This window comes from Myotis davidii, unplaced genomic scaffold, assembly GCF_000327345.1.
Source record: "Myotis davidii unplaced genomic scaffold, ASM32734v1 scaffold80, whole genome shotgun sequence".
Lineage (NCBI taxonomy): Eukaryota > Metazoa > Chordata > Mammalia > Chiroptera > Vespertilionidae > Myotis > Myotis davidii.
The window spans coordinates 184098-196328 of NW_006292686.1; the positions used below are offsets into that span (position 1 = coordinate 184098).

Consider the following 12231-nt stretch of genomic DNA (forward strand, 5'->3'; position numbering starts at 1 on the left):
ATTTTGGGTTTGTAATTTAGGTTTTGACACTTTCTGGCTGGTAACCAGCTTACGTTTCTATGCCTCAGTTTCTTCATCTGTAATGGAGACAATAACAGTAATTGTATTAACAGGTAATTAAGAGGATTCGATGAGCTGGTGTATGCCACCCACTTAGATCAAGATCTGGTACCAAGAACGTATTTCATAAACACGAGCTATTTTGATTCTTTGGCGGGGGCAATGCCTTTTTGATTCTTTCTTCAAGACTCTGGTGTGGGTTCGCAGGGCATATTCTTGGTTTTCTAATGACAGCTCTCATAATCTAGCTCCAGGTGATTTTCTCAAAAACAATTTGGCTGACAGTAATGTGGTTAACAAGGTGATTTATTTGAAAATAATATTCTCCCCCCCTCCTCATTCCTTTTTCTCTAAAATTAATAAAAAAGATTAGAAAATAAATTAAATGTCTTTGGTGTTATGCAGAATTGGTAGTTGGATGCATCATAGGATAATTTTATAAACTCTTAAGGATCTTGAAGTAGTTTGGTCTGTATGTAGAATTTTTTAAAAATTTGGGTTTATTTTTAGATACTTATGTTCACATACAGTGACTAAAATTTAGGATAATGGAGCATTTGGAAAGTCCAACTAGTTGGAACACACTGAGCATCTCAAACAATGTACCAGGTGGATTGGTCTAAATTTCAAAAAAACACGCCCACAATGTGCCAACCACCATGCCAAGCACAGAGACTGCAATGAGAATTAGAATTGGTGGCTGTGTTGAATCTAGGATGAACTCCCAGGTGTTGTAAGGCTTGCTTTGTTTAGAACTTTGTTTACAGATTCAGTACTACCCATTGCAGCACAGGAATGTTTTCATTTGCAGTGAAAACAAAACAAAACAAAACAGCAGCTATACTCTTCCTAAAAAGTATTAAAGAAAGTTGGAACGCTTTTTTTTTTTTTTTTTAAAGAACCAGATGCATTGAGGCCAGCCAAAAATTACAAATATTTTCTGTGGTATGTTTGGTTACTTTTTTTTTCGCTTTCCTAGGAGCTGATGTGAAGCCAATTTGCAAAGCAGGTGCTAAATGTGAGTAAGTGGCTCACAGCCTGGCCCTGTGCAGATGAGCAGGTCTTCACACAAAGCAAGTGGCAGAACCTGCTGAATTCTGGCTGGAAGAACAGTGAAAATTATTTTAAAAATAGGTCATGTAGAGCTGGAAATGACCTATAGCTCATTAAAACCGAACTCATACATTTATATCTGAGAAAAATAAGATCCAGAGAAATCAAGCAACTTGCCCAAAGTTACCCAGCTAATTTGTGGCAGGGCCAATCACATTGCATTGCACCATTGAGAGAGAAAGGGAGGGAAAATTTACAAGAATAGTTTGACTTGATTTGGTGTTTCTCCATGACACCCTGAGGACAATCAAAATACAACTGTGATTTCTTTACACTTGGGTCACATAGTTCTTAGATTGTTGAAACTTTGAGCTGAAACTGTTAAATACAAATTTTCTAGTTCACAATTATTTTAAAAGATTAAATTGAAAGCACCAATTTAATCAAACCTATTTAATTTCAAAGGAAAAGACAACAAAGGAAATAAAGACTCTTGCTAATTGTTTTAGCACTCACATTTTTAAATTATCATTAATATATACAAGATGTTTAAAACTTTGAGTTAGGCTATTTTTTACATCTACCAATTAATTGGCCAATCAGCTAGAGTTTGCGAAACACAGGGTCAGCTTATGGGCCTTGGTGTACACACATGTGCTCAGTACCTTCTCTCCATGTCTGAGGACATAACCAGCACATGCTTCCCTGACCCCACTTGGGACCCCACAATCTAGAGATGAACATCTTTCTCAGGAACATGTGCAGCAGGGAAAGGGTTACATGAGGAAGGGGCTTAGAAGCTGGACAAAAAGGAGTCACAGGGTCTAAAAAGCTGTTGGCTCCAAGAGGGAATCTGGAACACTGTTACGATTGGACCCTCTAAACAGTGGCTCTCAACCTTCCTAATGCCACGACCCTTTAATACAATTCCTCATGTTGTGGTGACCCCCAACCATAAAATTATGTTCGTTGCTACTTCATACTGTAATTTTGCTACTGTTATGAATCATAATGTAAATATCTGATATGCAGGATGTATTTTCATTGTTACAAATTGAACATAATGAAAGCATAGTGATTAATCACAAAACAATATGTAATTATATATGTGTTTTCTGATGGTCTTAGGCGACCCCTGTGAAAGGGTCCTTCGATCCCCAAAGGGGTCGTGACTCACAGGTTGAGAACCACTGCTTTAAAACAAAGAGAGGGTGAGGAGCATTTATCTCAGAGGAGTCAGAACCTAGAAGTGGACAGCACCTAGAGGGTAGAGAAGCAGAAGCAGTGATAGAGGGGTGTAGAGAGGTAACAACACCCCATCTCCACCCCTAAACAGTATTAACTCCACCCACTCCTTGTGAGTGCATGGCCTACTCTAACTAGGCCCTAGAGGAATTAGCCCCTTCAGAAAGGCAGGCAAAGAGCTAGGCTTCCTTGATGTTGCATGTGAAGAAGCTGTAAGATCATGAGAGTTAGAGTGAGTTTCATATTCAACGCTGTAGTCATGATGATACAGGATAATTCTGTATGAAACTCCACTCTTTCATGTCTGGTCTTCAAAACTGATTGATCTGTGGTTTTCTCATCTCAGCATGTGACCAGCCTCCCCCCTTACTCTCCTGGGCTCGGGTTGGAAGCCCGTCCCCTCCTCTCCGTGACTTCTGGCTCACACTACAGCCTACCTTATATGTTTTATGGAGTGTTTTATATGTGCTTATCTCACCCACCAACACTGGATGGAGCTCCTCAAGGGCAGTGACCTGATTAATTTCTTTCTGAATCCTTCGCATCTAGATATTTGGACATGGTGCATAATAATGCTTGTTGAGTGAATTAAATGACATTTATTCGGTTAAATGAGCATTTACATTTTTTTTTCAACTAATTCCATTTATTAAGTTCTTGTTCTATGCCCTGCACTCTGTTACATGCTGGCAAAACAAACAAAAATAAATTAGATGGGACATTGCTCTCCATGGTAGGGATTGCATTCTGGTGAGGGCAAGCCAAAAGCTAGGCAGAGTTCTTTCACCTGGAACGACCAACTCTGCTCTGTCCTCTGCAGCAAAAATACACAGGATAATGCTTTCATTAGCTAGAGAAGCCTTTCATTGAAATACCTTTCACAACCCTAAAAAGTGCCACCATCCCTTTTATCATTGTTCCCATTTCCATTGTGATTGTCATGTAATGAGGTGACTGAACTGACCCTTTTCAAGGTGAGGCCAAACAGAGACTTCTCCATTGCCCATGACTGAGTACTCTCCCTCCTCAATGAACCCTCATGTCCATATTCACTGTGAACTGCAGCTCAGTGCTGCTCAAGCATCTTCATTAAAGTGTCCACAGTGATTCATTGATGCCTTCCCCAGAGGGTGCGCATAATTCAAAACCCATCAGCACACTCGGGAAAGGCGGCTTAAATTGCTCCTTCCAGGATATCTTACCTGCGTTGGCCCGCTCGGAATTTCATTCGCTACCCAGAGGTCCAATTACTCTGCCCGGCTAAGTTCCTCGGCCCCTCCCTCTCCTGAATGGCTAAGAAGCTGACTCTTTCCTCTGTTGGCATCAACACTGTGCCCACTCTGCAAAATTGCTGCCCCCGGTGAGGGAGGCTCCTCAGAGGGGAAACCCACCATGCAAACCAGAAAGCAGGCAAATAAGCAGCCAGTCCCTGTGTTGATAAAGGGAGAAGAGTCTGGACACGGGGTGAAATCCACACCTCACCTCCCTTGGCTTAGCAGTGCATGGAGCGTGACACCCCCACACGCATTCCTGTGCTCCCCTCTGAGCCCTGGGGCTGGCTTATTTCTGTCCCGGGCTTGCTGGACCGGCTCAGTTGTGGAGAAGAGGACACCCTGAGTTTTGAGACCCAACCAGAAACTTTCATTCACCACAAAATTTGTGCCATCAGGACATCGGTGAAGAGACGGTGGAGGCACAAGCGAGAGAAACCAGAAGTCATTCTCATGGTTTCTTGGAAAGAGCAGGGCAAGGAGGACAGGAGCCTCCTGACAAACTGAGAGGACGTTGAGGCGAGTTTGACTGGAGCCTGTGGAGGGAGTGAATCCGGGGGCTTGGGTGAGATCAATTGCTCCTGAGACCTCTGTGAGACAATTCCCTAGGCCCATGGTCGGCAAACCGCGGCTCGCAAGCCACATGCGGCTCTTTGGCTCTTCCCCAAAATACCACGTGCAGGCACGCACGTACAGTGATTGAAACATCGTGGCCCATGCACAGAAGTCGGTATTTTGTGGCAGAGCTGGTATTTTGTGGAAGAGCTACACTAAGGGGACCAAAGAGCCGCATGTGGCTCGTGAGCCGCAGTTTGTCAAGCCGCAGTTTGCCGACCACTGCCCTAGGCCATGTGTTGTGCTGGCCTCTCAGGGGTCAGCAGATGTCCACCAAATCCTCCTGCATGAACCTCTGCCCCCAGTGACCTCCCTGCAGCTCAGGCGCCCCTGTTTCTCATCTCATTAGCAGGCGCTGGGTGAGCAGTGCTGGCCCAGCACTGTGGTAAGTACTTTGCCTGCGTTACCTCATTTGTCACAGCTACCCCATTCGGAAATGTCACTATAAGATTACCCGCATCCTACTGGTAAGGAAACTAAAGCTCAGAGAGGTACAACCTTTTTCTCAAGGCCACACAAGTAACTCCCCAAGACAGCGTGACTGTGGTGGCCATGTGCTCGCCAATATATCAGGGCAGCCCCACGAGCCCCTCAATCAATGAAGGGCTTAGAAAAACTTCTGTTCTGGAACATCTGTAGCTTCTAGGCTCCACTAGTGTTTTGCACAGGGGAGGCACAAATTTCCGTTTTTGTTTTAAAAAATAGCCCCAAGTAATAGAAATAGCACAGTCATCTTAGCGCACTGGCACCCCTCTTATTCTGACTGCTTCCCTGTGCTTGAGTTGATGGCGACATACTGCCTCTAAGGAATTTCAGCTGTATGGTAATAATGAAGGCAATGATAACAACTGACATTTATTAGGCACCTATTATGCTTGGCTCTGTGCTGAGTCAAGTAGAAAATTTTGTCTCCAAAGGAGAAAAGAAAGGCACAGAGAGGTTGTACCTTGCTCAAGATCACACAGCTAGTCAGTGGCAGAGCCTGGCCTCGGACGCAGACCTGACTGAGCTCTTTCTTCCCTGTGCTACATGGTCTGGCATACCATGAGTTTTAACATCAGCCATCCAGTTAGCCAGATGGTCAGTTATTATATATTAGAGGCCCAGTGCATGAAATTCATGCACGGGTAGGGTCCCTAGGCCTGGCGGGCGATCAGGTCAGATTGGGGCCTTCCTTCGTTATGCGCTGCCCCCTGGTGGTCAGTGCACGTCATAGTGAGTGATAGAACTCCCAGTCTCCCGGTCGAACTCCGTGGGGACACTTTGCATATTAGCCTTTTACTTATATAGATTAGAAGCCTGCTATGCCAGCCCCTAATGCAGGGAGGGGAAAGTAGCCGAGGGCAGTAGCCTGGCTGTGGAGGATGAGTGAGGGTCCCAGACCAGGGAACATAATCCCAGGGTGATGGGAAATTTGGGGAAGGTGAAGAAGGAGCTAAGGGTGACAGGAACAGGGAAAGGAATTTGGAGAGGGAGCTAAAAGATGAAAGGGTTACCAAGACCAAGCTCTATCAGCTTCACAATTTTATATCAGTTTTGTTTATGGCTTCCTAGGGATTTATGATGGGATGCATTTGGATCAAGGAATAGGGAGGAATAATTTCAAACTGCAATTGACTACAAAGGCATTGTGTGTGTGTGTGTGTGTGTGTGTGTGTGTGTGTGTGTGTATGCAGTGCGTAAGGCCAAATAATTCTCATTTTGCCATTTTTGACTGTCACAACAGGCTTTTGGGGAGGCTATTTTGGTCTGTTTTTGTCATTTCATATACATGCAGGGCTGCTATACTGTGATTCCACGGGCTTAAATGGTGCTTTGAATTACTGTTCAGTTTGCAGAGGTGAGGTTTTGTCTTGCCTGAACTCTCCAGCTTACCATTGCTCAGCTCATTCCCTGCAAATGAACTGCTGGTTTTTATTCATAGCAGCACTTTGCTACTAGTTCAGCAATTTCCTTCTTTCAACATTCTCAAAAGAGCGTTTACTGGTTCTGGCGAGTTAATACTACTCCTACAACTGTGATCCATTCCTGTAACATGGGGGAGTTAAGGCACTTCTAACTTTTAATTTCTCTTAAAATGAGCTTATAACTTCCTACCATCCCCGTTTGGCTGCTTTTACAACTGACAGTGTTTTAGCTTTATTTCTTTGAAAGAACACCCAAAGGAGACACATTTTTGGCTTGGAAATCCCACCTAGTTCAATGCCTGGCAATTTCCTCCCATATAGACCTTCATAAATGTCCTTTAAATTTGAATTCTTTTAAAAATAAATATGTTCTTATTGATTTTTTAGAGAGAGAGAGAGAGAGAGAGGAAAGGAGAGAAAGAAACATGGATGTGAGAGAGAAACATTGATCGGCCACCTCTCACACTCACCCTGATCAGGGATCAGCCCGTAACCTGGGCATGTGCCCTGACAGGGAACTGAACTGGCGACCTTTTGGTGCACCAGCCAGTGCTCAACCAACTGAGCCACACTGGCCAGGGCGATTTCCCCCCTCGTTTTAGAATATTTTTAAGACTCAGTGGGTGCCATGGAAAAAGGAAATTCCTTTGGAATGTTAAACTGCCTGTAGCCCAGCTGTGATGCAGTTGTTCAGGGCAGTGAAAGAACTGTGTGTTTGGTATTTGGTAACAATGTCAACCTGACTCTTATTTCTATCTCTGAATGAATGATGATTTCACAAATCAAGGAGAACAACATTTTTTTACACTCAAAGATCAATCCTATATTGCAAAGGCAAAAAACGATTATGGTCAAAGTTCAGTTGGGTTTTATTTTCAGTGTACCAGATGTGTGGCCTTGGGTAAATGACTTTAACCTCTCTGGGCCTCAGTTTCCTCTTCTGTAAATGGAGATATTAATAAGCACGGACTTGATAAGAATTAGATAAGATCATGAACACAGAAACTGGTGCATAGTCATTGCTTAGTAAATGTTAGCTATATGACCCTGAGTCTATTGACATAGACAATGCCGGGCTCCCATATCTCTGCCATTCAACATAACGTTCATAAACTAAAGTAGAGAAGAGCTAGTGTAGGTTCTAGCCACTAAAGCAATGGCCTTTATCAATGGTTTCTGTCATAATGAGTTGGCCCATCTTTATTACCAAGAACCCAAACTGCCTGTTCAGTAACATTTCTCATTCATTAGGTGAAAACACTCTCTGACAATCAGATATTTCTGCCTATGGTATCGAACAGTCCTTAAAATAGAGTAGAAAGAAACAGTAGACCAAGTCTGTCTTGTGGGAAATGCGTAATGTCACTTTACTTTGATATCGGCAAATGCCCTTGTAAATCAAACTCACCACACTGAATCCTTGGTGAGTTTGGAGTTCACATTCCCATCTTCTTGCAGGAAGATGTCCATTTGCAAATTGGCATCATTATCATGAGCTGAGAAATAATTGGTAACAACTCTTGCTGGTATCCCAAGGCATCGCAAAACTGCAGGAAAGAAGGACCACAACGAACCACGTCACCAAAAATTAATAAATACATAGGGAGCAATCCCTTCTCATAGGGACTTTCTTCTTTGACAATGTCAAAGGTCAGAAATAACAAGAGTAAAAACAATGAATCACCAAAGTAGTAATTAGTTTATTGTGCATATACCAAAAAGACAGTTCACTAACCAGGAACACTCAAAACAAAACATGGAAGGAGGTGCAAGGATATATTATCATAAACCAGCTTATATAGTGAGGAAACAGTGCCTGTTTATTCTTCACAGTGATTGGTTATATTAGGATATTCTTAAAAGATAGGGAATTGGTCAGTGGTTACTTTATTTATTTATTTATTTATTTATTTATTTATTATATCGACCTTAAGAAGAAGTTTAAGGTTTGCCCATGATTTTCATATGCATAAACAAGAAATGATCAAGGTCATGTTAGCCTTGCAAAATAAGCTCAAGTGAGCTTTGTCTGAGCAAACTGTTTCTGCTCAGGAAATCTTCTAGGCTAGACTCTGTTTTTCATTTTAATGCCAACTTGAAAAGCCCCATTTGTACATGTTGTCCTCAAATATTCCATGCTGGAGAAGGGGCTATTATCAGGGCCAAAGTTGCAGAGAGAAACCTTGCTGCAGGGTCATTCAGAATTGCAGTTGGGCCAGATGAAGTCAGCTGGAACAGAAGCCCAGTAACAGCGTTCCAATGTTTGTTGCAAACCATACGATTGTCAAAGTGGTATTATTTTAGCCCAGCTAAGGGGACTATGCTTCTGAAAATAAAATTTAAAAATAGCTAATAGGAAGCTAGGAATGTATGAAGCAGGTCCTCAGTGGGGTTTGCTTTCTCGGATGGAATTTTCTCTGTGACACTTGGTGGAGGGTGACACCACAGATTCATTTTAATTGTTAGGTAACAAATTGCCAGGATGCATCTCTTGCCATATGTACCTATTGATTAAACTTAATCCAAATGCCCTCCCTGCCTCCCAGGATACCACACATCAGGGCTCATTAAAAATAATTCTGCTGACAATTTTAAGATTAATGACTTGGCTAGCCTTTTATTTTCTCAGAATAGTTTTAGCATTTTTAACCAAAGACTATCCACCTCCTTCAATAGAACAACTTTGGAAGTTCACAATGGAGTCTGGAAAGGTGAAGCTTGACACGGGCACTAGGAATTCCTTCCCTCTGACTTCCCTCTTTGGGTTTATTCTCACTGTCCTTCTCCCTATCATGCTTCTGCCTCTTCTAACTTTCCATCAGAGCCTGGAGTAGGTCTGGTGACCCTCTTATACAAAAGGCATACATGGATGGAAGGTGCTCACTATTTCACCTGGTTGTAAGCCTGAAGGAATTACACTGGGATAATGAAATTGTACGCAGCAGGACATGGGAAGGCAGAGGGCCCTTTCGATTTTCCTGGAATCATTTCCTAAGAGTGGCTGCCTCCACTGGGTGCTGTAGTCTTAGTTTGCAAACCATGAGGGAGGGGAACTACTATCTTGAAGTTCTCTCTAGAACTTCAGAGACCAGCCCTTTCAGGAGACAGATACATTGACCTTGACTGCTCTCAGGAAAAATATACATATTTTCCTCTAGTCCTTGGGTATACTCAAATGGCTAAGAAAATAATCGTATTCATTTGATGCCAGGGAGAAGAAAAAAAAAACCCATAATATAAAACTCATGATTTCTCCACACTTGGATCACTGGCTAGTTATTTTTTTTTTTAAAATTTAAAATTGATTTTAGAGAGAGAAGAAGGCAGAGGGATAAAGAGATATAAGCATTAATCAGCTGCTTTCTGCACACCCCCTACTGGAGATTGAGACCACAACCCAGGCATTTACCCTGACCAGGAATTAAAACTGGGACCTCTTGGTCCATGGGATGATGCTCAAGCCACTAAGCAATACAGGCCAGGTTAGTTCTTAGACCATAACAACTTTGAGTTGAAACTGACTTCATAATAATTTATTTTTAAAAACGGTCTTATCTCTGCTTCTAGCCTCTGACCTCACCTTGATTTTTCTGAATAATAATAATAATAATAATAATAAAATGCTAGCTTAGTAAAACATTCTTTATTAATGAGTAAGCAGAAAGGACACTCAAATTTGTGCTTGATGTTTTCCCCAAGACTAGAAATGGCATGTGGCTGAAGAGAATAATTCAGTTCCCATATGCCTTCTGCTATGGATTGGATGTTGGGTGAATTAAAAGCTAGAAAGGAAGCTAGGGAGTGATGATTGTTCATTAACTTCTGATACCTAATTGCTCAGGGGCATCGAGACTCACGTGTAAAAGGGGAGATTTAAAAAATGGAGATGAGACCACCTGCCACAATCCCTTCCATAGCTACACTAAAATCAAATAGATACATTTATAAAACCTCTCAGTGATAAACAATAAGCAACTAAGCATATTTATAAAACTTCACAATAACAAGTAAGCATTTGCTATTATTTTTTATTTTAAATTTGGCTAACTTAACCCTTTTTAAATGTTGGGGGCTTACTGAAAAGAAAATGCCATATTCTTACCTCCACACCCTTACTTGGCCCCTGGGACCGTCCATTTCTCTGGATGTAGAATGATGGATCATGTAGGAAATATCCCATCATTCTTTCAATAAAGACTCTGAAGTCAAAGAGAAACTATGAGCATATATGGCCCGGAATAATCTAATTACACATTGACTACATCTCAGAACAGTCATCTATAAATTCTATAGAGCCAACAGGAATTGCTAGGTCTCTTTGCCAGGTTATAGATAAAATGCCATGAAGTGAAATTTCCTTTACATTAAAAACATAATACTCAGTTGGATACTTACATGTGTTAAAGACACCAGCAAAAACCCAGCACTGACCATACCGAACTGGATTCTGAGAACTCTGATATTCCAACAGAATGTCAATGCTTCCAGTCCAGGCTGATGGGGGCACGCCATAGGCATAGACATTGTCCCAGGATCCAACCAGCACACCTTCATCATCTTTGGAATTAACCTAAATGAGACCACAGGTGGTGAGAAGAAAGAAATGTCATTTAGAAAAGTTTCCTCTAGACTCTGACATTAGGCAAGATAAGACTTCCAGTGTCTTCCATATATTCTACGTGATGAAAACAGTTCACTTTTGTTTAATCCACTGTTGTATTGTCAGGGAAAGTGATGTAATAACTAAGTGTGCAAGGGGAAACGAAATAACTAGACTGCCTCTTAAACAGCATATAATTTTAGTAAGGTGGTGTTGAATAGCAGATAGGAAGACTTGTCATGTCTTCTCCATGTTCTTAGGAGAAGATGCACAAAGGGTATTTGGTCTGGTTGAAAGAGTGCTGGAGAATGATGTGAGAAAGAGAGGAAGAAGCTTGCATAAGAAAACAGTCGAAGTAGGGATCAGGTAGGGATTTTGTAGAAGGATAATTTAAAACTGACAAATGCAAAAGGTTTATAGGTAGAGTGAGGGGCCAAAGTCTCATGGTTTAAGGGATTTTGACTTTGATGATGAGTGGCAGACTCTAATGAATTGAAAAATTAAACCGATGCTGACATGGGAACCATTTAAAGTTAATAAGAGACTTCCGGTCAAGATGGCAGCATAAGTAAACATGGTACTCACTTTCTCCTACAACTTCATCAAAATTACAGCTGAACTACAGAACAACTATCATTTAGAATCACCTGAAAATGAGTTGGCTGGAAGTCCTACAACAAGGGAATTAAAGAAGCAGCCATATTTAGACTGGTAGGAGGGGCAGAGATGCAGAATGGTCTCATCCCACACCAAGGTTGATAAAAATTAGGAGGAATATCTCAGTTGATGGAAGTACCCCCTGAGAAGTGGGAGGTCCCAGCCCCACACCAGGAAATGCAGAATCTCAGGCACCTCCATGGATCTGCTCACTCAGAGTCTGAATTTTGGCAAAATCTTCAGGTTATTTGTGTCTATATTAGTTTTGGAAGCATAGGTTTAGACTAGACTGAAAAGACATTAGTAAGCAAAGTGAAACATGCAATTGAAACAGATGTGTTTGGATTGTGAAAACCCCATAAGATTTATGAAAATATGGTGAGTTTTATGTGTTCACTGCCTTGCCCACTAATGGCTCAGCATTAGCCCTTGCCCAGACCCCTCGTAGGCTTGTTGAGTTTAGCTGTAAAGGAATCTATCTATTCCAATAGGCCATGAGTTAATTGAGAACAGAGATAAACATTTGTCTTTCTGACTTCTAGCAAGCATTGGCAAAGAACAGGTGCTCAAGTAGTTGAATAATCACTCATATACTCAACAAAAAGATAGGAGTTGTACAACTGGATAAGAATAAGACCGTCTCCCTGGGGAGAGATAGATAAGAAACCAATCAAGTGCAGGTAAAGGTTACTGGTATTAAGACAGAAAGGTTGCGTGGGGGCCCGAAAGAGGGTGTAATCTGTTTTATCAGGCTGGAAGATGGTGATGGTGGTGTTGGTGGGATGAATAGGGGAAATGACATGAAAGCTAGGTTTTGAGGGGC

The 12231-nt window shown here is 41.9% G+C and overlaps 1 protein-coding gene across 1 annotated transcript in view; it reads right to left on the minus strand.

The window, feature by feature from the left end:
* Positions 1-12231, minus strand: part of F13A1 (coagulation factor XIII A chain) — a 190190-nt gene that overhangs the window by 61663 nt on the left and 116296 nt on the right. Inside the window, exons 8-9 of the mRNA XM_006766094.2 lie at positions 10547-10721; positions 7560-7698 (exon numbers count right to left, since the gene is read on the minus strand). Coding sequence (XP_006766157.1) covers positions 7560-7698; positions 10547-10721 — 314 coding nt within the window. The remainder of the gene's footprint in view (positions 1-7559; positions 7699-10546; positions 10722-12231) is intronic.